General features: G+C 40.8%; 2 protein-coding genes across 20 annotated transcripts in view; one reads left to right on the top strand and one right to left on the bottom strand.

Annotated features, from left to right (window-relative positions):
* LOC126853682 (CUGBP Elav-like family member 4) overlaps positions 1–27,061 on the bottom strand; it is a 567,269-nt gene that overhangs the window by 5,909 nt on the left and 534,299 nt on the right. For 13 of the 19 annotated variants that reach the window (XM_050599664.1, XM_050599657.1, XM_050599659.1 and 10 more), the window contains 6 exons: positions 21,578–21,657; positions 11,096–11,239; positions 10,471–10,600; positions 7,909–8,076; positions 7,092–7,196; positions 3,443–3,520 (listed from right to left, as the gene is read on the bottom strand). In XM_050599664.1, coding sequence (XP_050455621.1) covers positions 3,443–3,520; positions 7,092–7,196; positions 7,909–8,076; positions 10,471–10,600; positions 11,096–11,239; positions 21,578–21,657 — 705 coding nt within the window. The remainder of the gene's footprint in view (positions 1–3,442; positions 3,521–7,091; positions 7,197–7,908; positions 8,077–10,470; positions 10,601–11,095; positions 11,240–21,577; positions 21,658–27,061) is intronic. The other 6 variants (XM_050599666.1, XM_050599658.1, XM_050599671.1 and 3 more) reach the window with 3 other exon arrangements.
* The window catches only part of LOC126853621 (protein unc-80 homolog), a 129,354-nt gene that overhangs the window by 51,917 nt on the left and 50,376 nt on the right, over positions 1–27,061 (top strand). The window lies entirely within an intron of this gene.

The raw sequence follows: 27,061 nt of genomic DNA, 5'->3' as shown, positions 1-27,061 counted from the left end.
CCCCAAAAGATCTCTCGCCGAAAGGGAATTCCTCCGGGAAATATGCTAGTCGAATTATGATATTATATAATTGTTCATTTTGTAAGCTCGATTACGACTTCCGGTATGCTCAGCGATAATCTTACATGGCACGTTGAACATGCGTTTACCAATCCATAAGATTATCATCGTGAATCCCGACGAGCTTAAGAACCAGTGTGACGTGGACGCAAAATTTTACGACGGCTTTACGAGGATATTTTCGTCCGATCCGAAGGTGATCTTCGTCGATCGTCCGAGAGTAAAAGTTTAAAATTGCAGTTGTCGAAGACAGAGAGTTACAGTCGTTTACAAAGTTCCAATCACAAAATTCTAAGACCCGAAAGAATGAAACTTTCTTCAGATAAATATACCGTGCCATTCATACTAGCGATGAAATTTGCAAAGCGATACGATTCGCGATTTGAAAGTGCTTCGTAGCGCGCGGCCAGTTTGATACGAGAAAGAATAATATTTCCCAAGTAAATTATCGATTTAATACTAACTTTCTTGTCAATTATAAATTATGTTTGTTTGTGTACTTGTTAGCGTCTCGAGAAATCGCAAACCCGTCCTACAGTTTACGCAAAGAGTGACAAACTCCAAACACCCCTCCTCCCCTCCCCCTCCCCCTCCACCCCCGCCTCTCTTACGCGAAACGACTTCGTCTCGGTAATAACTCGATCGTGGCTGTCACGCGAAACCCAAATTAGCACGAGTGTCGACGGGTTTCCGGTTCCGACTAGGGAGAGCACGAAGGGGAATTGCGGTGGACGACGAAATCACGAAGAACGAGCCATAAATTAAAGCCCGTCGTCGTGTCGAGCGCGCGATCGTTGATCCTGAAATTGGTTTTCGCCTCTCTAATTGGCACACACACGCGGTACGTGCACGCGAATTTAATGGGAATGACTACCTTGCGCGTCTACTTCTATTGAAAAGTAATAGCATGGCATTACGCGAAACACACACACAATTGAGATACCTAAATTCATACAATCGTCTTTCCTGCGTAATGAAATCTTTCTCAAAGAAGCTTTTGTGATGCAATATAATGAATAATATAAATATATTAAAAATATTAGACTGCTTGCAGAGATATATACAATTATCTCTGAAAATACGTAGGCAAAAAAAATAATCTCTTGAGCGATCTAAAAAATAATTATTATGCAATCTTTTATGAGTTTTTGTAAATATTTTTCTTTTCTTTTTTGACAAAATGAATTTATTTTGCTTGCGCGATAAAATGACGTTCTGTAATGAGATCTTCATTTCCGCAGATGACGGTGTTGCCGATCGCGAAACGGATTCGTGTCGGATTTCTCGTACAGACGATCTCGTAAAATCTCGTAGCGAAGCAACAACCAACATTGGTCGACAGCGCAACACCGAGAACAGCCACTGACATCGAGTGCAACGGCGAAACACCGAATTAAACGACGAACATCCGAGATACGTTGACGTAAAGAATAATAATGAAAAAGGAATGTAGGAGAGAGCTATCCGTACAACGTTAAAAAAAAAAAAGAAAAATATGGTACAGTTATGGTTAGAGAGAAGAAATATATATACGAACACCGAGAACATCGTGTAAGACGTAGAACACCCAGAACAACGATCAAGGAGCTTAAAGTAACACGGAGGTAAGGGTAAACTCGCGAAGCGACAATCAATAATAGATCGATACCACTGTCATGCAATGATGACAATAACGTCGATTCCCCTTCGGCTCCCCTGGGTTCCGTCCGATATTGCGGCACGCCTAACGACTTTGACATCTAACATAAGTTTCTCCAAAAGATAAAGTGTCTCTCTTTGCACGTTTTCTTTATTTTTACAAAACTTGTGTCTAGCACAGAGAAGTTTCCAAGAAGTCAGCAATATGATAAGCGTAGCTATCTTGTTGAAACTTTGGCAACTATTCGTGTTTCTGACAGAGTATTTTATACACGAAAAGAAAATTCTATGAAATATCATTTGTCATTTAGATTAGATTATAAAAAATTACGATTCATAAACATATAGTTATCAATTGTGCAACATAATTCTTTGGTAATAATTTAATGAAAAAAATTTATTCTTTGACAAATGCATCGACAAGAGACTGATCACTTATATCATTAATGCTACAAAAAATTTTATCTCGTCAAGCTTATATATCCATTCGGAAAATAAAATTATTAATAATTTTCATCTTTCAGGATCAGAGAAACGGGTTAATCAATGCGCGAAGCTCCTCGCCACGTACTGGAAAATTCGATTAGAGATCTCTCCTGTTTAAGACTCGTGTGTACCGCTTACGATTTAATCGCGGCGCATGGGAAAACGTCAGAACGCATCGATGAGACGAAAAGATCAGGTGGAACGAGAATGGGAACGGATGAGAGAAGCGCACGCGAGAGAGAGAGAGAGAGAGAGAGAGAGAGAGAGAAAAGGGGGGGGGAAGAAGGGAACGGACGGAGCGGGTTGGAGGGAAAGGAGCCAGAGGGTTTGAGGCCGGATAAAACGTAGGCGGGGTAGCCGTGTCGCGGTAAACTTTCCATTATCCTGCGATGTAACAACGGATCGCCGGCGGGCGTAGCGGCAAAGTAATTAAAACTTTCGTTTTATTTGCATTATCTCATTGCAAGGCGTCGTATATTCTAATAATGGCGAGTTGTTAATTGCAATTAGGCGTTGGCTCGCTCAGCCCTCTTCTAACCCAGGTCTTCTCCCGGTCGACTTTCTCTCTCTCTCTCTCTCTCTCTCTCTCTCTGGCTCCTTTCTTCTCCGTACGTCTCCGCAAAATGTAGCGTAATAAATGACTAGCTCTCTCTGATACATCTACTAACAATAAGCGAGACTCATGCTGTCTCTTTGACCGCCCGCGTTTTTTTTATTCAAACTATCTCTAATTAATCGCATTTTTCTGCAAATCATCATTTTTTTTGTCTCTAATGCAATCAACTTTTTTTAATAAAAAAAAAAAAAGAAAAAAAAGAAATAAATAAATTGCCAGTTTTCAATTGATATTTGAAAAATATGAGACAGCGCGGGATATTTTGAATTTTTTTTTTTTTTAATAAACGCCTGACACATTGTAATATGAAAATTAAAGCGGGAAGGACGAACCCGGAAGATGAAACGAAGCGAAACACGCTCTGAATTGACTTTCGCGAATTGGCTTTCGCTGATCGTTTCCGCTCGCATAATCGAGCCTCGCGGCGTGATGTCGCTTTATTTGCAAAGTATGGAATTAACGGAGCTGTGCGGCGGCGGCGGCGGGAGAAGTCGAAACTCCGTCTTGCCACCTCGTTGGGCGCCGACGAGGGATAATTCGTGTCTGGACATGTGTACGGGGACGTGGGTCTACAAATCTCGGGTCTACAGTCGTTCGTGTTTACAGTCAACAGTTAGACGTTGATGAGCGTGTTGTACTTACCTTCCCTCTGCGTGGGCGCCACCGCGGTCATCGGCTGAGGAATAGCCTGAGGAAACTGGCCGTAGACGGCGGGGTAAGCTGCGACAATAACAAATAACAAGTACATCATGATCTGTCCACATCTAGATTTGTGCGTGCTCTCGCTGCCTCTATCTCTGTATACTCCATTCTCTTTCTATATCTTTTCTTTTTTTTTGTTTCCTTTCTCTAGTCCGCATTGCGATCCGCAGTCGACCGTCGTCGACAGTAAGAGCCGGCGACAGGTCGCGGCAATCCACCGAACGAATGTAGGCGTCGTAATTCAATGCAGCGATAGCGCATACATAATGGACGATGACAGTAATAAAAGCCGAACGGAGTCCAATAAACGTCAACAGATTCAACAGAAATTGCATTGCCATTGCTAGACAGATTACAACGGTGTAATTTATGACCGTGCGTTTCGGAAGCGTCGCGAGATACGTAAACCGGACGCGGCCATACATTCTTGCGATTTGCCGAAGACTCGTTTGGGAAACGAGGGAAAGGTCAGAGTATCACAACGTTAGAAGAATATGAAATGTGAAGAACGCGAAAATATTTCTCTCCGCGAATCATAATGGATGCAATATTCGAAATATGCAGGTTTCGTTACAATCTCAACATTAATGACAGACTCCGTGATTGCTTTGGAATGGCAAGCTTTTCGAGAACTAAGCTCTCTCGGACGCACACATACATACACAAAATGACATTTACTTGATTCAGGTAAACTTCATTTGTTCGACAATTTTGAATGTACGTTTATCGAAATGAGAATTTAATTGATATGGAAAAGTAATGAGTGTGAGGTTCATCTCTCAAAATTTTCCCCGGGAAAATTATTATCTCTAGAATAATGTCATCGTTAACGCGAAAGGGTGGAAAATCGCGCTTCCATTTCGTGCGGCCTGTGCGTCGGCTTAAAAGCGAACGACGAGCGTTTCGTTGATACGAACGGTCGTCTCGCACAAGCGATTCCAGGCGACATTCATCACAGGCGTTTTCGCCCACAAGGGTATTCGTCTCTCAACGTTCTCACCGTTCTCGCGCGACTTTCAACACGATACTTTTGCGCCACGAACCGTCACCGGCCTGCGAAAACGCAGCGTTGCAATTCGGGGATGCGACATTAACCGACACTTGATATCTCTTCAAAGCCGATTCGACTTGAAACGACGCGCCTCATTAAAACAGAATATGGAAACGCCGTCTTAGCGCAACGATGCAGCAAAAGTCGTCTACAAAGCTACACAGAATATCCCGTTGCAATTTATGCGAAACTAAATATTCAAACAATTAAGAGAAAAGCATCCCAATCTACAAACGTTAAAACGGAAGATCTCGCGAAAAGGATATACGACTCGTACAGAATAAAGCTCAGAAATTGGAGAGACATTATCTTAATAGCGTCTGTTTAATCTCACATTACAATGAATCGATAAAAGATGGTGTTATTACAACGCGCTTTTTAATATAATTAAATTTGATTATATATTTTTGATTAATAATTGACATCGATATGTGTGTGTGTGTGTGTGAGAGAGATTAATGTAATAATTAGGTTTTAAATAATAATAAAATAATGAAATTCTAATATAACAAATTTAATATGAAAACTTGATAAATTTTGTTGTAATGCTATTAATTTTACTGTATCTGTTATTGGAGGAAGGAAACGCCCGCGTACAATGAATAAATATCAATATTCGTCTGATCAAAACGAGTATTTGCAAAATATTTCGCATTAAACAGAAGTGCCCGACATATATTTTAATTCGCGATGCGATCTCTGCGCGTTTGATGACAATTGGTTAATCTGTAAATTTGGATCTCGCTATAAACGCGCGCGCGCGAGCCAGCATTATACCGTTCGCTACACGTGACGAGGCAGAAAGCAAGTACGTCGTTATTAATTATAGCTTGATAAATATTTAAAACGCTCGTGATTGATACCTGTTTGTGACGGATAGGCGGAGCGTGTGCGCGCGCGAGCCACACGCTCTCAGATCGGCAGAGGCAAATTTTCGCCCCGGAATTAATTATTTCCGTGCAAACATCGCTTTAATATATTCCGATTGACGTTACCCAACGACCTCCCCCATCTCCCTCCCTCCCCCCCCCTACCCCTCGCGGTGCGCGATGGATCAACGTTTGGCGTATGAAATAAATACGCCATCATACGTCGGCCGCGTCACGCTCAGATAGAGGTACACCGTTATTCGGGATTGCTTTTTTTCCACTCGCTGATCTCGATGGCGCGTGTGTACACTGGCCGAAAATACATAGAAAAAAATATACCGCTTTTGAGTCCTCGGTAAATACGACCGCGCGCATACTCTGGCGCGCGCATACGTTTGTTATGACTCGAATTTGTTGAATTTCCGCCGATACGGTAAAAATGCGTTGAGAGACGCGAGACAGGGAATTATTAATCAGAGATTGCGGGGCAAGAATAAGCGATATCACTTGTGCTCGTCAGTTTTTCGCTTCCGATTGTATCTTTTTTTTTTTTTCTTTTACAAATTCGATTCAGGCCGTGTTCGTGGCGTTAGACCACGTGTTAACGCATTTGCGCGAACGCAAAATTCGTTAAACGCGCTCTCATTACGGACGGTGATTGGAATGTAATAGAAGTATAGGTCCATCGAGACGCTGATTATCCGTGAAACGAGATCATCCATTTTGCCGAGCATTATTGGATCATAATTTGCGCCGATGCGCTGCACTTTGACGTGTTACAGCGCAACGTCGACGGTCGATGGCGGATATTTGGCCGCTCTATTGTTGGTGAGGGGGATGCATGCACGAGAGGACGTGTAACGTGTAAAACTACAATATAATATGTACACGAAGTACATTTAGAAGGACATTGAAGTACATCGTAGCACCACAGCAGAAGCATTATAGAACGAAACGTTGACGCGTACACGTCATGTATGACGTGTATGTATGGTGTGTATACGCATGCGGCCATAGTTGCATGCAAACAACCAGCAACGCGATCAGCAAAATCGAATTTTTCCCAGGTAAGTGCTTCGACGGCGCCCGGACTAAAAGTACGTAAACGTTCCGATGCATTTTCCCTTTTACGTACAGATGATCCTCTCCCTTCTCGTCGAAAACACGCGCATTTTTCGACCCGCTCAAGATCGCGATAGGCAACATCCGGGTGAGATGAGTATGCAAAGTGTTAGGTGTTATCTGGTGGCGTGTTGGAACCGATGATCCGTTCTGTTTACTGTGCGATAATGCAAAACGTTTATGAGACTTTTTAAAGCGACTTTAAAAAGAGTACCCGCGTTTCTGAATTAAGTTGAAACTTGGAAAGAAAATTCTTACGAGCTGTCGTTACAATTAGATCCGTTCGTGTTATAACAACGATATAAATAAAATTGACGTTTATCATCCACGTTTAGATTATTTATTCGATTCGGAATAAAAAAAAATTCCATGAATAAATACGCCCGCGCGTCTGACGTTGCGTCTACTTTTACGTCGATAATATCCGCGAGACCGTTTGGATTGGAGCTGGATGGGCGAAACGCGCTACAGTCATTGCACGGGGAACAGGGTGGACAGCACCTTGACAAGCCGTAGAGATAAAAATTGAAGCTGGAGAAACACTTACCGGCCACTCCAGCATAAGCCTGCATTCCAGGATACGCGGCGGCATGCTGAAGTGCCGCCTCCCCGTTGGGCAGCCCCTGCGCTGGAATGGACAGATGGAGGGCATCTACACTTCAGTAAGCTCAGCTCTTATCGGGGAGAGAGCCTAGCCTAGAGAGGCCCCTGTCGCAATACCCAGTAGGCCAATCGATATTTCCGCCGACTACTATACTCGAGTATAGTAATGACTATTCGAATGAGCGATAAAGGCCAAAGATTAATGGAAGCTTGACTATAGGAATAATCATATATCAACCTCTATGTAAAATTTATTATTCGTACGGTACGATTTGTACGACGGTTTAATGATTCGTTAGCGTTGTATTTTACTTGACCAGCATTCAGATTGTATTTATATTTTTGAAAATTGTAAAGATCGAGATTCAATCGGGGAGTCATTCGTAATAATACGTCGAGGATCTGTATATAAATGAGATTTTAAAATTAACATTTACTCATTTATTGCAAATATGGGGTTTGTTCATTACTGAAAGGAGCTCTACATCTCTCTTACAAAATATAAATCTCGCGTTTAGCAGAAGTCTGTGAAACTACACACCGGTCTTCCACGTATGAGAATCTCGTAATTTCACTTCCTGGCAAATAAACGCCAACGAATGTAACGGCGCTTCCTCCAGCGAAGCATGCAAAAGTACGAGTACTCGTCGTTGTACTTGGCCTGCGCGAAGTTATTTACATCCCCGCGGAATAATAAAGTCCGTCGTCGATTGGCCGGGCATTGCGCAGGGGCGGCACGCTGCGCCTGAGTTGATACTCACGTCCCGCATAAGTCTGCGGTATTCCGTTGGTGTAGACACCTGGATCGGAGCCGGCCGGCTGGCCGTTCGGCGTTTGAGCGGCCATGTTAAAATTCGGCATCGTCGGCGACGGTAACGACGGTATCGCCCCGTTAACCGGTTGCCCTGTGCCAGTACCTACGAGCAAACCTGATCAGTACACACCGGTTACCCTCTTGCTCTTTTAACACCGACCTCGCTCGATCGTCCTCTGTGCGCGAGGCATCGGGATGCAATTTTTTCCCTTTTCGTTTTTTTTTTTTTTTATCTTTCTGCGTCAGATGTAATTACGACAAATATTCAATCCGGGAAATGATCCGTATGCCTCGCGCGTTTGAGGGGTCGGACAAACTACGGACCGGTCCCAATTACTGATTTCATCCGTAGACCAGAGCCTTGTATCGAGTTAATATCGGTTCGATCAAAGGGCTGCATTTAACTCTTTCTCTCGCATTTCTCTCTTTCTCCCCCCCCATTTCTCTCTGTGATCCTGTGTTGCGCGCTTCGCGCAACTTTCGCGTACGATCGCGTATCATATTACTGCAACTTTATGCTCGTTTTTGATATACTACAACGTTTATGTGCGAAAAGGTCGTGTTTATAGGTAATAGTTTGTCCCCTGTCAATGATGTCACTCGGATCAGCGATCAAAGCCTTGCATCGTGTTAATGACGCATTGATCGCGCCGATGACCAACGTTTGGTATCACGTCAATATTACTCGCGGCATTGATAAAGAGATATAATTATGTTTGAGCAATATCTGTGTTATATCTATCGAGTTGATGTACAATTATGGAAAATACGCCAGTCAAGGGCACACGATAACAATAATATCGATATGTATTTGTGATATAATTAAAAGACAATTTTTTGAAATTAAAATGATGATTCTCAAAAGAGGGTTTCAAACATCGCGATTAGCTGTCAGGGTAGATATAAGTGCCGGCACTTTAATGCATATTCGAATCGGGTCTATATAACTACGAAAGGTGGAAGACGGGGAAGAAGAATCTCGATAACACCCGGAGATTACGTTGCGCACATCCTCGCTACGTGCATCGGGTATGACGATACGTCGTAAACTTAACACTCCCATGACTGGGCGATATACGTTCCGGCATTGTCGATTCGTCGTGATGAGTAGTCGAGCGATTTCTCTACACGGGTGAGATTTTTACAGCGGCAGTGAAAACATTGTTACCTCAAAGTACATTGATACATCGCGCGCGAGTCGAATAATGTCGTTGAATTTCGCATGATAGAAAATAGGCAGAAAAATTAATCCAATTTGTTCTGTTTCAAGGCAGATTTTTTTTTATAGAAAGATTTTACTGAAGTATTTATTTATAATTAAAAATATTTTTGCATTAATTTTTATCATCAATAAATTGTTGAATTTATCTTCCATAGAATACTTTGAAATGCAATTATCGTTCGAGTCAGAGAACGTTTTTCCAATAGATGCACCTGCAAGTGCCACCCTGTATACATGCCGTTTGCGGTTGCGGTATCGTTCCGTCGGAAATAAAAGCTCGCTACTCCGGTAATCTTTGGTACGGAATAAAGCGGATGGACGCGACGGGGTGGGTCGCGGGAGCGAGGACGCGGGGAGATTGGCGGAGAAATAAAATATTATTTCCCTATCAAACGGTATTACCTTCCGCTTGACGAGACTCGACGTATATAACGGAGCCGATTTCCTCGCTTATTTTATTTCTCTACAGCGACTTCGATCTCTCCGTTGTTTCTTGTATTGCCGTGTGGAGAGTGCGAATGAGAAAGATGAGAAAGGGGTAAGGGCAAGGAAGAAGCGTTTCTTTAGCTTTTCCTCTTCCCCTACAATGAGCTTTCGATAAAGTTTCGCGGTAACGGCAATATCTCACGCTCGAGTCACGTTCGATGAAAATGTTGTATTGATTTACGAGTCGGTTATAAGGCCCTGTCTGCGTGTGTCGCGTGAAGATTCAGGGAAATTATAGGCAACAGATCAGATGAGATGTTTTATATTATTAAAATCGGACGTTATCAGGTTGATGATTGATAATTCGTGTGCCTTCGAATGCTTTCTTTCTTTTTAAACATTTTAATGGATTGCTACTATTAGTTGATTAATCGGACATTGATTTTAATCAGGACTGAAAAATTGAATATTTTTCACGTGATCTTCGTAAATTGTTATTCATACATATATTATATCGCATTATATTTTTGTCATAGCTCAATACGAGTATTTTAAATTAATTAAACTGCGAATAGATTCGAAATATAACAACTTTGCAATTAAACGCAAATATTATGTAATGCCTACATTTACAAAAAAAAAAAAAAAATGCTAAATAATAAAATTATTGTATGTTCCGCGAAAGAAAAAAGCAATTTGTTAAAATAATTATGCTGCTTGTTATATCGATATTCCGTATTCCACAGACAATTCGATGAATTTATGTTTTAATTTCGAAAAATATCTCGAAAATTAGAGAGCAAATGAGTTCTTTACTTGCGACACTATAACCAGTATCATCCTAATTTTTTATAAGCTTACCAGAAGTTGGCGGGACTACAGGGTTTGGCATGCCATTCAATGCATGCGGCAATTGTCCAGCGGCCAATGCAGTCATTGGATTGATGTACGTTCCCTGTGCGGTCGCGGCTGCCATGAGCGCCGCTTGTTGCTACAATAAAAAAAAAAAAGACTTTCATCAAAAAGAACGTTCTCGTATTTTTCTATTATTATTTTGGCAAACAGAATTATTCCAAGAAACGAAAACCTATGACTTCGATGAATATTTATCTCTAATCAACGTTGTCTTTTTTCGTTCGAAAACTTTTTATTCCAAATTGATGAAAAAAAAAAATGCAGCTAAAAAACGTTCTTCGATGATTTTAAAATATATCGTAGAATATTGTGAATGTATTGCAATTTTTAGAAAACGACATTTTCCTTCTTCTCGTAATCCGGTCAAATCTGGGAAGAATTAAATCACGAAAGGTGATTGCGGCGGATCTTTATCTTTGCATGCCGGCGTTAACGCGACGGCATCATGTTTCGGCCGATCATTTCCGAGAGTAACGAGGGACGAGCCATTGCAGATTGTGAGTCCGCGGTAACGAGGACAACAAGGCGGTAATGCGGTAACGCGAGAGCCATTAACGGTAACACGACCCACCTGAGCGTAAGCGCTGTAAGCGCCGAACTGATTGAAGACGAAGGGGTTAAGGAGGCTCATGTTCCCGGCCATTTGCTGCATGCGTCTTAGTTGTCTCTCTTTATCAGTGTCTGCGAATTTTACCACTATGCTGGATGACGCACCCTGCAACAGATAATGCAATATTCATAATTTCGCTCTCATAACGTTGAAATTTTTTATGCTTCATCGTAATTTTACGACGTGCTACGTGCACATTTTAACGATCTCCGTAACGAGCTATTATTTATAGCGTACATGAGAAAATTATTTTTAATCAGACTTTTATAAGTGAACGAGAATAATTGAGTATTTATATATATTGCTAGTATTTCACGATAGCGTCTAATTACGCGAAAAGAATTAAAACAATTTCTCATGTAAATTTCATCGAAACTGTCGAATTCTACTTAAAATTTTGGAAGCTAAATTTATTTCTATATTTCACTGTCATAATTAATATATATTTTTTTTTTATCTTATTAAAATTAAATGATTTTATAATCGTAATATTTCCTCGCAAATGAAGGAAAAAAATACAATATATATGTAACGGAAAATAAATCAAATATAACATATAAAGCAAGATAACCGCTTTCATAATACCCGCTAGATAAAGGAGCATAGGTATAAAATGTACGACAGAGAAGTGATTCGCAATCTTTTTGCACGAAAAGGACTTCTTCCTTTTTGAGAGACGCTCGCGAGAATATGTAAGGCGATGACATTCTCACGACGTCTAAAATATAAATGGAAAGGCAACAGGTGGTCAGTGGCCATTGTGGCTGCGGAGAAAAGCTCGGCTTTCGCGCGCGAGTTCCCGGTGATACATTATATTCACGTCATCAATGCAAATGCTGGCTGGGCGCGCGTTCCTCAGAGTTTATATAACAGTTGTAACGTTACAACTTGCGTAACGAGACTTTTAGCTTTGGTCACGCGACTTCGCATGGAGTGCTTCACTCGTGCCTCTCTCGCGTGCGCCTCTTCCCTTTCCCTATTTTATGTTTGTTTGCTTTTTTTTTTTTTCAACCTCCTTAGGCAGCCTAAAGTGCTCACAATAAAAGGATATATATCAAATAAAAATATTCATGCAGATATATTCTATAATCTTTTCTGAGAGAGATTAATTCACATTAGAATTCAAACATTTTTTATGATATTACACTGACAATGAGTTTCATAACTTCTATCGATGTGACGTTTACTAACTGGTTCCGTCCTGATTCATACGCTGACATTAAATCGATACTATCGTGATGGACGACCCTTCCTTTTACACGCAAAAGTCTCGCGTCGCAGACAGAAATTGTTACACAATGAGAAATGAATCTCATATGTTAAGAATATGCTAGATGAAATCTATATGTAATAGGCGCATTTATTTTTTGAAAATCATTGGAATAATCGATATTTATAAAAGAAAAGCTCGATTAATCGTTATTAAATTTACAACAGTAACAATATGTTAATTGAATTAATTCTCTTTTATTTGTTAAAATTGTTACATTTGAAATAAAAAATAATAACTATATGATATTTACAAAAGTACGATTTTTCAATTTACCGAAGAATATCAGATATTAAAGTAGAATGTTTAAAAAAATAATTCAATTTGGCACGAATAATGGCAGAGTGTAAAACTGCAACTTATTTTAAATAAAACAGTTTCCGTTAAGAAATTTATACAGCAATAAGAAACCGTAACGACAAGTTCGATCTGCGGCATGATTGTTATGCATTGACAACAACTGGAGCGTATATCGATAATCGATTGACCGTCTTCACCTCGCGGCAATTCTCCACAAAAGGCTCGAGGCCGTTATTCATCAGCGAGCCACACATACGCCGTCTGGTGCAATTGCATTTCATTTAACGACGAGAAGACACCGGTCAGATTCAGACCGGTAACGCGATATATCCGGCCGACAGATTTCCACGGGACGTCACCTTGTGATACATCGCGTCTCGTTTCTATCGTTAAATCGATCGAGACGCCTCCTTGCTGGCTTCAAAGACAATCCCGATGAAACGTTTTCAGTATAACGTGCTTCAGTCCCGATACACTCGCGATAACGCGTACGCCATGCGAGATATACGCTCTACGCACGTTAAATGCTCGTCCCCTCGAAAGAGGGGGGGAGGCGATTTTACGTCGACGCCAATCGACGCTGTCAGAAACACTCGCTCGTTTCGCCGCGCCAAATTTTGCTTTTGTTTTATTTTATTTTTTTTTTTTTTTCGTCGCGCGTTTCGTCCAGAACATTCGAATGGGTATCCTCATCGAACGAGTATTCGCGCGACAAACGAAATCACGCTGGAAAGAGTAGCTTTTAGAGAACACTCTGCCGATTGTCTCTCCTCCGTGACCAGCTCGCAGACTTTAGTCAAGTAATGCGAGCGAACCATTGTTTCTGATATTTTTAGAAAAATGAGGATAATTTTTGGAAAATGTTACAGGCAAATAAAAGAGCTAGGAACAGAGATAAACATTTTTATTCGTTTCTCGCGATTACGAAATATACCTTGAAACTTGAATAGCGTTACGACGAGCTTTAGTCGATAATTTACAGTGCAAGGTCGGAGACTTGGAAGGTTATTGCGTAAAAATCATCTCCCTTTGACTTTTTATTCGCGGTATCACCTTCGGCAACGCATGCGGCAGACACATCGTTGTATTTGGCATTTTCGAACGCTGAAGGGCTCGCGCGCTACACGAGTACCTCGGTTATTAAAAGTTTCGTTTGAGGCCGGGCCTCGAACGAGGTCAAACGCGCGTATAACCGCGAGCGTCGCGAGAAAACCAGGTGCAGTTTACAAAAGCATAAAAGTTTCCGGTAGCGGATGTAACTTTCCGCGTTACCGTAACTATAACTAATATCGAGAGTTTTGCGCGCGATACACCTCCCTTTTTTGCCTCTCAGCTATGTACGTTTTGTGTTACTCTTTAAAGCTTCGCGAAGAAAGAAAACTGCGAAGCATTGTGTGTGTGTGTACGATATTTTTACATTCCTTAAAGACCATTCATTTTCATTATTACAATTTCTAATTGTTCCTAAAATCTGTTAATTTCCCCAAAATTTTTCAATAAACCATATATTACGTTGAAATTATTTAAATCTCAAAATATTTTAAAATACTTTTTTTATATATTTAAATTAATTTTGTCGCTCAACAATAATGTTATGCATATAGTAATAAATAAAATAAAAGATCAAAAGATATATAACAAAATAACAAAATTCTACTTTTTCCTTGTATATTTCAAATTTCAGTCTTCTTTCAGTTAAAATTTTGCCGTATGCGAGAGAAAGTTTTAAACTTTCGCAAAAATGAATTCACTTAAACAACTCGTTACAAGCAGCAATCGTTATAACAAAAGTCTGTAAATTTTTTCTTTCTCTCAGATAATTTGTCAAAACATTCTTGTTGCAAATTATAAGTATAACAATTACGAAAAAATCTTCATAGCGTATGAGAAACTTTCGAGGTAATCGCGATACTTCAAGTTTACCGAATATATCGCACGCTCCAAATATTAAAGAGTTCGAGGTCAGCGTTGACGTAAAAAGAAAAATTCGAAAGTCGAATTTTCAAGCATTTGCAGCGATGCGTGTCAATCTGCGTTACGTTCTTTCGTGCGAGAAAAATCGTCGAGCCGATTACGCGCGATGAACGGCATCGACGCGTGCTTCCCGGGAAGATAATTTACGTCGACAGTCTCGAGCTCCGAGGTCTCGCGAGCCACGCAGGTGTACATATCCATGAGGTATGTGTGACATTTACGCGAGCACATATGTACGTTGTCGCGCACGTGTGCGGCATTGAGGAGACGAGGCTGAAGCGAGTCGTGGCGCGCGGGGGATGGCGAGGTCGTATCGGAGCCAGTGAAGCCGAAGCCTCATTATTGGGGGATTACGGTTCATTAATTCCGATCCAACGTTCTGAACTGCACGCGAAAAGGAAAAGCCGTCCTCCCGGAGAGCCGGAGGTATCATGCGGAGAACGTTTGAAGCCGCCGCCGCTGCCGCCGCCGTCGCCGCCTCCGCCGCTCCCCCTTGCTCGTTATGTCTGTCCTACGTGTCGCCCCCGTTAAGGTTGCCCCTTTAAAAAAATGTCAATATTAAAGCGCCCACGCGTCTTTTTCCATTATGATTTCATGAGCCGACGCGAACGTGGATCGCGTTTGATGTTTCATCCGCGCTCATACGTCGTTGTCTGGTTGAATTTAAGCTCGCCGCTTCTCACAGACGCATAGTCGAGTGCTTTTTCATATCCGCACTTGGTCGGCGTCTCGTCGCTTCTCATTAACCGAAGATACTCGGCGGATCGATCGAGAGCTCCGAGATAAAAGTTGGCGGTGGATCTCTATCCTAGGTACTTGAAGCGGCGCTTCGGCGTCGAAGCTTAAGCTCAGAGGGCCACAATATTGGACAGGCCTTGCCAACGGAATGAAGCAATTACCTGCTGATTGGAGGCTCTCCCGTTAGCCGCACCATCACACTTGCCAATCCGCCAGATGGTAATTTCAATAGATACAACTGGAACCGCAAGACCGGCCGGAACGCCGATTGCTCCTCGTCCTCTTGTGTGATTCTCTCTGTCGAATCGGAATACAGAAGCAAGCGTTTCCAATTCGCGTCGATGTATTTCAAATTACAAACCGCTCACGCGATGCTTTTCAATCGAAAAATAGGTAATTGGAAAATCATAAAAAAGCATCAAATTGATAACATTAAAAGATTTCGAGTATTCTCGCAAAAAAAGAAATAAGAAGAGAAACAAAATAAAAAAGAAAAAATTAATAATTACAAATGAGAATAGGCGTAATATATTATCATTTTCAATTCATTTTATAACTATTTTTTGCCCTATGATAACATGTGCATGATGTTTTAAGCAATTATTATTTTCTAGTTTTCCAATCAACTGTTTAATCCTCGCAATTCTCGTCTTGTCTCTTCTAAATTTTCTCCTACTTTTATTCATTCTCGTTGCGCCTTTTTCTCTCCTTCTTTAATACTTTTCGTAATTTATATATTTTATATTTCAAAGTTCTTATTTTATATTTAAATGTTCTTATTCATGAAGTATATAATAAACATAAATCTCTGTAGGTATTTTATATATTCCTATATCATTTTAAGACTAACTAGACTTCATTTTATCATTATCGTAATGAAGATGTATGTAAAACAAACGGTCCTTGTTATCCGCTGGAATTGGCGCTCTTGAATGTACACGGAAATCAATTATTAACGTTAACATCGCGTCGCTTTGTTGACGGGGGTATCTCTATCACAAATGCGGCGCTCTCCGTGCTGGATACCGGTTCGTATCGATTCGACGATACCACCTTGTAACGGAGGGAGAGTCGGCGCACAATGAGGAATCACGACAAGAGCCTTATCGTACGAATAATCGCTTCGAATCCCGCAGTAAGGACGGGATCTTGCTGATGGGTTCTCTTGCTCTCACGGTCGATCGCGCTTCTTTTCCACAGTCGTCCATTCTCTCCCTCCCCCTCCTCCCTCCCCCCTCACCCCCTAGCGATCTGTCCTTCTCATTCTTTGTGAAGATTCGGACTCCGCAGTCGTTCTGACTCCCGATACACACCGAAAGGATCCGCCAAACAAGTAACAGTTGTACTGGAGATAAAAGCAATGCAATTACGAGGCCGCCGAGAGAATTACTCAGGGAATGTCTTTAATTAAATGTTGGGAGCAGTTTCCGAGCCTCCGTTAATGCAGAGACAATTTCCTTCCATCCACTTTCCGTGCGCGCGCGCGCGCGCGCGTGAATGCTGTTCTCGACCAGAAAGGCAACATCCGACCGGAGATGGAGATCCCGTTACGTCCGCGTCCAGATCCAGTGGGGCTCCTCGAACTTAACGAACTTTTTAAAGTTCGCGCGTGCCCAATCACTCGCGTGTCAATGTCCATTCAAAGACTCGCTCAACAAGTATCGAATTCCATCGCTCGAGTTTCCTCGTTCCGATCGAGGAGCCTGCGAATCGCTCGTAGACATTCGACTGACTGTTCTCACTAAAGTTTGGAATAACTTCAATTGGCCATTGTATCTTATCACTTCTGCGAAACTTCCTGTATGATGAATTCCCTGTCTACTTGAAATCCAATTCGGCACGTTGAACGGCGCATAAATTCCGATTAATTTCGCAAAATCCAATTAAAGATTATGTATCTGCTAATAAAATATTTTATGACATTACGTGTATTAAATTTAATAAGTTTAAGCGCAAACATTTTTATTTTTATTTATATGTCTTTACTACATTAAATGTATTACCTAGAGTTACCTAAGCTACATTGGATTGTTTTAAACTTGCGCAACGAATACGCTGTGTAGACATTTCACCGCGAAAAGATGGCAACAATCGATGATGTGTCAAAGTTACGTAAATAGGACATCAAGGGGGACATCATTCCACAACTAGTTTTGACGCGGCGCGACGAAACACTTCACATGCTTTTTGCTTTTATTACGAGACATTTTCAAGAGATATATGTATACAAGGGGGGTGATTTCGGTGCGCGAGGAGCGCGACGTTGGAGGGTTTGCGAGGCGTGACAAGAAATGTCACACGCTTCGGAAAGCATAACTACATGAGGTCTGGGCTCACTCTCGGTCGCATGCCGCTGCGTTGACACATACGAGATAGAAATAAAGAAAAAGAGAGAAACAGAGGGAGAGAGAGAGAGAGACAGAGAAAGGAAAGCGGCGCACGAAAATATTGAGCCCTTGAAAAAATATTGCCCGTTGCGTGATGCACGAACGCGTCTATGATTCGAGACGTGCAAACAGGCTATGAATCAATGTGAACAAACAAAAAAGTGCGCAAAAAAAGTTCGGACTTCGAGATACTCCCGTGCAGTTGATACAGGCTTGCGTGACGCGCGCGTCCAGAAAAACGTGGTAGATTATCGTCGCGAGTAGAAGTATTTAATTTTTTACAAGAGAGAAAGAGAGGAAGAAAAAGAGTAAAATCGTGTTATCTCGACACATTTCGCATGACAGAATCACAGTTTGTAATAACATTATTAGAGGTCGACAGAAATTTTTATATAATATTTTATAAAGCATTACTCCGGGGCAAACTTGTACAGTTGATACCGCGAATCGGTTTGTACGTTTCCTACTAAGCGAGAGGAGAAGGAGGATAAAGTTCTTCTGTTAAAGCATTTAAAAAAATTGAGTTTTTAAAGCGACGAGAAGAGAATGGCGGAATCCGAGAATACATTGAGCGGCTGGAAAAATATTGTTCGCTAGGAAAGGTGCGGGAGCGTCGCTGCGAAAAGTGTAAACCGCATTATACGGGCCGCGAAATCGGTAAAAAATGTTTGTACCGGTCTGTGTACACTGGCGTCTCGGTATTGTCAGAAATTAAAATTTTTTCGTGTGTAATATCTTCGAATGACGAATCGTAAAATCGGCTAAAATATTGAGCGCTCGAAGAAATATTGCTTGTAGCGCGATGCATAAATACGTCGATCCGAGAAACATAAATCGGATTAAAACCACTCGTGAAAGCGAAATAAATACGCTTATATAGTATACAGATTTTATGATAATGTTTTTATGTTATCAGCGAAAAAAAATAGCTGTAATATTAATCTCGCCACGGCGTATCTGTTAAAAATATCACGTTTTCAATGGAAAACACGTAATTTATCACTGCAATTAAACTTCTCATATTTACATTGCAATAATATATTGATGATGAAATAATCTTGTTTGTTCAACATATATTAGAAAATAAATTATGTTTATGACGCTTGCTAATATAATTACATTCTCGTGTGACAGATATACAAAATGTATAAATTTTGAAATGATAATATAAGAACGTAATGTTGTAAAATTTATTAAATATATGCTTAGGTTTCCAATTACACAATACTCAAATTTATATTTTTTTATTGAATTTTAAAATTGAGTCTGCCACTGCGAATTAAAGCGGCTAGTGTAAAGAATAATTGAAAAAAATCGATGTTAACGTGTGCATTTGTCATTGAATAAAAAAAAAAAAAAAAATATTGTCCATACGGTGTATCTACATCATGTAGATTTCATAAGGTGTTACGATTTCACGCTTCCACTACGAGCCAGTATGTCGTCTGCAGGCCGACAGCGTGTCGTCGCGTATTACAGTATCAGATTGCAAATCAATATCTCATTTCGTAGGTATGAGCCGAGATGTTGCGTTCGTAATGCAGTTTCGTGACCGAGAGTGTCGACGTGTTCGAGTGGCTGAAAGCAGAGGGTACACACGCGAGATGACATACGTGTACGATCGTACATATATTCGGCATTTTTATGCGCGCGCGCACACACACGCACACACACATACACACGCTTATATAGATCGACGCTTCTCTAAGCGTGTGTGAGCAAATAGATAGGACAGGGGAAAATTGGAAGGGGTTGTGATCTTGCGCCAGGTCAGAGGAAACTGGAACGAACATAGTCAAGCCGAATTACTCTTGGGGCTCCATAACATCGCGTCTCCTCTCGCGATAACGATTGTTTTCTACGAAAGATTTATATTGATTGGCCAAACAGAAAGAATGAATTTTTTATCCGCCGCCTGTTATTGCCTGTTATTTTCAAGTGATGGCGAAATAAAAATACGCAGTTTTCAAAAACACATTGTTAGATAAACTGAGATATTGAATCACATTATTTTTTATGGCCGAGCAAAATGAAAGGAGACTAGAAAGCTGCTATTTTAATTTTTGCGCGTAAATCACGCTCATATGATTCGCTGACGTTAAATTGTTTGACGTAAACGGTCCTCTCTTTCTCGTCGCTTCTTCTTCCCCTCCGCGCGGCGCGCAAAATTTCATAACGTCGAGATCTACATAATTCGCCGCAATCATTAAGCCGCCCGCGTACAACGCTACCACGTGCCTTTCGTATCTCTTCTGGGTCGAATAATTCAGGGTCGAAGGTCGGCATTTCGGCGAAAGCGTTAACCCCGACACTCGCTGCCGCTTTCGCCTTCTCGCTTCCCATCCTCACGACTGCGCGCCGTGAAATCTCGTAACATCGGCGTCGAGATTTGCATAATTCGTCGCGATAATTAAGCAATCTGCATATTACGGCCCGCGTGCGCTGTCAGTACCTCTTTCGTGGGCAAATAGTCGCGGTCCTGAAGTCGCCTCTTTCCCCTCCCCTTACCCTTCTTCACTCCCGCTCACTCCGTATTCGGCTATTAGATTAGGGCGTTGTAACGAGTAATATTCACGTAACCAACCCCCACGATTTCGCCCACCGTACGACGTTCGTGCATGGACGCGCAGTGCATTTAATATGCGACGTGAAACGCGCGAGTACCTTATCGAATGTCAAAAGTGACGCCATCTTCCCTTCCTAATGGCCTTACACAACACACAAGAACATGAAATGTAATGGATCCTGTTACTCTTCTCTAGTAGCTCTAATAACATAAAAAGTTATAAGACGTCTCGTATTTCGTGTTTGTATCACGCTATCAAAGACGATGATATAGAAAAATACATGGATGGATACATTTATAGATTATCAGAAGTATCATTAATAACACGTCTTATTTGTATTAGTTTAATCTTCTGTTCTGTAAATATTTGCATATTAAATTTTCTAATATTTAACTACTTTTTAAAATTTATTAATTTGGAGCGTTATAAAATCACAATCGAAAGCAATAGTCCCATATAAATCTTGGCGATCTCAATTATGTACATTATAGGTCTAATAATTGTCCGTGATGCAAACTCCCTTAGGCGCGTCGATGCATGTCAGCGGCGGTCGATAGGCAATAACGCCGAACAAGGACGATCGAAGGGGGGGGGGGGGAGGGAGGAAGGGGTCCGGCAAGCGGCTTTGCAAAGTTTCGCCAATCAGCAGGTGGAATCCTGGTACGGAACTCACTGACAATTCAATTACAACTGGGAATTCCTCGTCCGACCCTAAGCCGAGAAAGTTCGGCGGTTTGACAGAGAGCGAGGGACGCTCTCTCCGAGGGCTGCGGAGAAGGAGGAGGCGAACCGCGCTTCTCCAAGTGTTATGCAGATTTCTGTTTGGCCAGTCATTAATGGCTGGTGTTTGCAGGCACGACAGCCATTGCTACGGCTACCCGCTCCGATCTCCAAGCAGCCAGTCACCTCCTTGCCGCCACCCGTTAACGGAAGACGGTCATCTACTGCCCGGCCACGGCGGCGCGCATCCCTATATCTCGATATATTCATATCAGCACCCCCTCCTCTCTTACGTCAGGTGTGTAGCGCTTCTATGAATATTTACCCTCCTTTCCGTTAATGTATCGCGTACGTGACATTTTCCGAGCGTAAATACGCACGGCGTCCGTGAACACGATGACTGCTGGCGGTCATCGGCTGAAGAGGTGGATCGGAAGATAAAAAAATAACGAGCTTCGATCGAAGAGAGATATCATATTATACTTACCGGCATAGTTTGGCTACCGTGTAGAGAGTTTATCGCCGCCAGTGCTTCTTGGTGCGACGAGAGTTTTACGAATGCACAGCCTGAAACAAAGAGAAGAAAGCGGTCATTAAAATTTAATGAAAAATAGATCGTAGATTTCCTATACTTGACGTCATCACATTTTTTAAACGTTTGAAATATATAGCTTTTTCTATTTTTCTTAGTAGGTAGTATAATGTATACTTTGAGATAGTTTACAAAAATACATTTTTCATTTTTGCGAAATAAATTTTATGCATTGAAAAAAAATATACACTCTACACGAGAGACAGTGATAAAATATAGAACACAAATGAAAACTATTGCGAAATAAAGGATTAAATGAAATTCGTGGCGTTCGATATTCATTTGCCGAAAAGATGAGCGTCGTGAGTAACGGCGCTCAGCTTTCCTTTCTTTGCCATGAAAATTTCTGTGGCACACTCTGGATCCGGGAGGAAGCAAAAATACTTTTATCCGTTTTATCTTTGCGAGAGAGAAACAAAAAGAGAGAGAGATAGGGAGGAAGATCCACAAGCGAAAGGAGTTCCGTTTCCGCTATTGTCGCGGAGCGAGACCGTCCACGCGACGATGATGGAACGATTAATCGCTCTCCTACCTCCTGCCACGTGCGCTCATCGCCGGTGGATAGTTAGATGGAGACGCGGCGAAGACAAAGAGCTCGGGGGGCCCTTTGAAAAATTGACGCGCCAGCGGAGCGCAACGTGCACTTTAATAAAAGATGTTTACCGCGCGCGGACAAGCGCTTCGTAATCCGAGACGACGGTGGCCGCGGTTTCGTGCAATAACTATTTGTATCGTCGCCGGGGAATGATACTCGACAATCGTTGTCATCTTTTGCACGCGCGTCGTATAAGCGGGATAATCCACTGGATCGTCGTATCCGGTCTATTGAAAAGGACTTGTTTGAAAATAAACTTTTCATGTTGCACCGCGAGAAGAAACTTCGAGGAATTTGTCGCCTGCAAAGATCGTACGGTAACAGCCAGATGACATTTTATGCTTTAGTTTTAGTTTTAATTTTTTTTTTTTTTCGGGGAATATTGAATTTTATAGATAGAACGCGAGTTTTTTGTTCAATCGGCGTCTCGAGTTTTTCATCTCGTGAAAAATATCAATCAATGGAAGCTGTAATCAAATTTAACGTAATCATGTTACAGTCACAGCCAGTTGAAACACACTGCAGTTTAACTGCGCGAGAATTTCGTGACGGGGCGGCGCTTTTAAAAATGAGATTAACCTTTTCGAGGATCGAATATCGCTCAATACACTCGCCAATTTCTGTCGAGCGAGCGCCTCTTGAAAAATAAACGAAACTCGATTGCGATATGCTTCTGGAAGATGAGACCGGATCAGGATTGAAGGGAATTAGGGCGAAAAGAGGGCGCGCCCACCCCCCCTCTACCTGCTGAAGTACGACACGATAACGTACCCTCTCGTCCCTTTCCTAAACTCTGGACCTTCCTCTGATCTCAGCAGCCCTTGTCTTCGACATCCAGTTTCAAACTCCCGTCCCTTGCTTGCTCACGACATGATACAAGAAAATTGGAACAGGCGGACAATTTTAGGCTTTCGATCAATATATTAAGTTTCGGAAGTTTTTACGATATATTAGACGAGAATATTATACGCGAATGTGTCATCCTTAACAAAGCAAAAACTGTGTAGCTATATTATTTAATTACGCGGACTAATTTTCGTGAAAGAATATATCGCGTAGACTGTATTAGACGAAATAAAGAAAAGATAATCACATACAACTGTTCTAAAACGCTAAGTAATTGGAGCACGAAAAAAATGACAAAGCGGTTCTTCCCGCTTTGTTCCCGGCAGCTCATTAAGTGGCTTGACGGCATTATACTCCTTGCCTCTCTAGCCCTTCCTGTCTGAAACACCTGGCGTCCATTGTAGCGATCATAATGTCGCCATGTCAACCTCATGCCGCTACATTAATCAGGCCTTTGAATCTCGAAAACTCGAATATTTAACCAGGATCGAGATCTCCACTAACGCGTGCACGCGAATAAATACAATTCACACAATCGTTTACAGGCATACGTAATAGATTAATTCGATCAACGAACTCGATATTATTTCTTTTTTTTTACCATAATTATCTGCAGGATTTAAGCGGACAATTTTGACGATCATTGTACGTTTTGCGAGGAAATTCGTGACAGGAAAATGAACGAAATTTCTGAAGGACCATATCGAGTGAAATGTATAAGACTTGGTTGTCAGATCCTGTAACTGTAGATCCTAGGGAAACGTATACGGCCAACGTAAGAATTCGCTCGAGCTTCCAAAGCGTTTCTTTTTCGTCTTCCCTTTCCTCCTCCCCCCCCCTCCCCCCGCGAATCTCACGAAAACGATGCGCTCTTGAGATTTTTCTTCGACATTTCTCGCATCGGCGGGACGCAAACTTGCAGGAAAATAAAGGACTCGAATTTCACGAAACTTTACTATACCCAGTTGACATCATGTATGCATGTATTCGTATGTATATGAGGGGATCGATATGTCATATGACACAATAGTCATGTTTTTTCACTAGTATGTAAATCAAGAATGCATCTAATATCGAAATTTAATACAAAAAATAATTATATAAATATGTTTTCTAATATATAAAATGTTTTGTATAAAATATATATTTTATAACGTATATATACATATTTTAAAACTTGTTCTTTTAGAAATATAAGCGTAAATTAGATTATAATAAAGTAACATGCTTACGAATACACGGGTGTCATTAATTTTGAAGATATTAAAAAATCATGAGAAAACTCGAAAATATATATATACATAATCAAGAGAGAGTCGAGTTTATTTTCGAGAGTATTTTTCAATATAAATAAAATTACTAGATAATTTGCTCATTATCTGGACTTAAAAAAAAAAAATATATATATATATATATGAAATATCTAGACATTTATATTCAAAAACGCTTAATAATTACAATTATCCTGGCGACTCCTTTCTGTCAGTTCAAAGATTGTGTTTGCCGCTCTTCTTCCGCTTTCTTCATACGAATAGCGTTCAACAACAAACAGTGGACAGACCATTCGTCGAATCGACGGCCCTTCGTCCACGACGAACGAGTAAAGTTTTCGTGGTCTTCCCTGACTCTCCCCCGTTTCGTCCCGAATCCTTCTTCCTTCAATTCCAGCCGCCGCTCGCGCGCTACCATCACGATGGCTTCCGACCGATCGATAGCGCCCGCGAGACTTTCCACTCATATATTTGATTGCTTGGCAAACATGCCTAAGTTTATCCCACGACCATCGCCATCGTCGAGCGACTACTAATACTACAGCGCGGGTGATGTCATGGACTACTCGTACGAGTTCATGTGTCCTGAATGTGTTCAGACATCGTCGCGAGTTTGTTCGTTTAAACTGTTTAAAGCGTTGCGCTCAAAGTAATTTTATCTTGTTAAGATTATGATGTAATTCTAGTTTTAACTGTGAAGATCCCGAAGCATTCGATCTCGATAATGGAACAGCACGAGCATCAAAATCACGAGCGCGCGCGAATAAGATTAAGAGTCCTTGTTGTCAATAAAATAAAATTTTCTACGGCATGACATATGCATGACATAACATGTACAATCGATTTAAAAAAATTCGAGAACAATGTGGTAAAAATAAAATATTTATCACGCACGTCGGCGATAATGTCGAACGAACGGAGAGAGACGCGGAGGCAACCTTCTATTCATTCCCCTTTTTGTAATGGCTTATTCAATTATTCTTTAGCTGAATACATTGTAACTGTGTCGTGCCATTAACTTCGCTTTTTTACTATAAACGATTCGTGGCTTTATAGTACAAGTATGTTAACTCATTTGCCGAGCTGCCGCTCAATAGCGAGTCAAGGCAAGGCGAGGTTTAGCGCATTTAGCGATCGATCTTCTTATACTCGTTTCCGCGAGTAAAACTTGCGGCGGAAGTTGTACGCTTCATTAATCAACAGTTAATAATTAAATCCAGCCGCGAACTTGGTACGAAAAAATGCCGCGCTCTTTAGTTCGAATTCGCTATGATGTTAGAAAGCTTCATTAGAGAGTAGATATTTCGCCACGTTACGAAGGCACCGTGCCGCCGTTCGATAGATCTTTTATCAAAATGTGACGTTGCGAAAGAAGCGTCAGTTCAAAAATAGAATCGTCGTGATCGATGGGCAAGGAACATCTGTTACCGCGGCTGGTGAAAGAGGGCGATTTGAATATAGACCCGTCGATATACGCGCGCATCGTCTGTCAACCTTTGTGACTTAGTGTTGTAAGTCGCTAGTGAACATCTGTTTTTGTAACAGCTGAAGATGAACAGCGCACATGGGGATTTACTGTACTTGATATTTAATTTCTCTTTTGCATATAAATAATAAAAGCATAGATTGTGAATTTTTGTCATCCCTTTAGATCTAAATAATAATTGTATATCTCATATGCCCTGTTTCTTTGTTAGAGAAGATATTATGTGAGGATAATATAATATATATATGTAGCATAATGAGAATTAAATACTTTGTACATACTTTAATCTCTTATAAATTGACATAAAAGCTAACATTAAATAATTGTCAATTTTAATACATCATTATGATACTGTATATAATATAGTTTTTAGATCAATACGAATGAAGAAGGTTCAGAGATTGCTAATGATTAACATAATAATTATTTATGATCGTTATGAAAATATATATCAATACGAAAATGATATCTATCAATAACATAGATTTAATTTACAATCGAGCCATCTCTTTTAAAATAAAAAAAAAACTATATTTTCAACAGTGACATGCTTTTATGAGTGACAGCAAAATATTTTTTATCGTTTAAGAAAATATATAAGAGAAAGAAATAATTCGGTCGAACTGGATAGATTTGTGTCACGGATATGAAGGAATACAAAAATACGAATAGTCTTGCCAGCGAATGGGTGGAGTTCTGACTATTTCGCTAATGACGCGAAGCAATGGAAGAAGAGACGTGCTAAAAAGTTATTAACGACTTTGCGAAATGTCTATTAGGGTGCGACTACGTGGAATAGGTCAGGTGGGATTTGATATCAAGCGTCAACTCGTTGACGCGAAGTTCTCGTATATACATTACTTTATGACGCATTTGATACATTCTATTCACCCGATATTCAACGAAATTCTTTACATTCTGTTTAGACAAGCGCGTATAGTTTTTTTTTAATTTTAAAAGAGGGCTCGATTGTAAATTAAATCTATGTTATTGATTATCTATTCTAACTTTAGATATATTTAATTATATTAGAAATATTTTAACAATTTTGCAGCAGAAAAGAGAAAGAGAAAGAGAGAGAGAGAGAGAGAGAGAGAGAGAGAGAGAGAGAGAGTTATGGCTATAAATATTCGTTACTTATAAATAATTTAGAATCTAATTTAAAATTCAGAAAAAAATAT

Source organism: Cataglyphis hispanica, chromosome 12 (assembly GCF_021464435.1).
Source record: "Cataglyphis hispanica isolate Lineage 1 chromosome 12, ULB_Chis1_1.0, whole genome shotgun sequence".
NCBI lineage: Eukaryota > Metazoa > Arthropoda > Insecta > Hymenoptera > Formicidae > Cataglyphis > Cataglyphis hispanica.
Note: the sequence above shows the minus strand (reverse complement) of the source record. Positions and strands in the feature narration are given on the sequence as shown.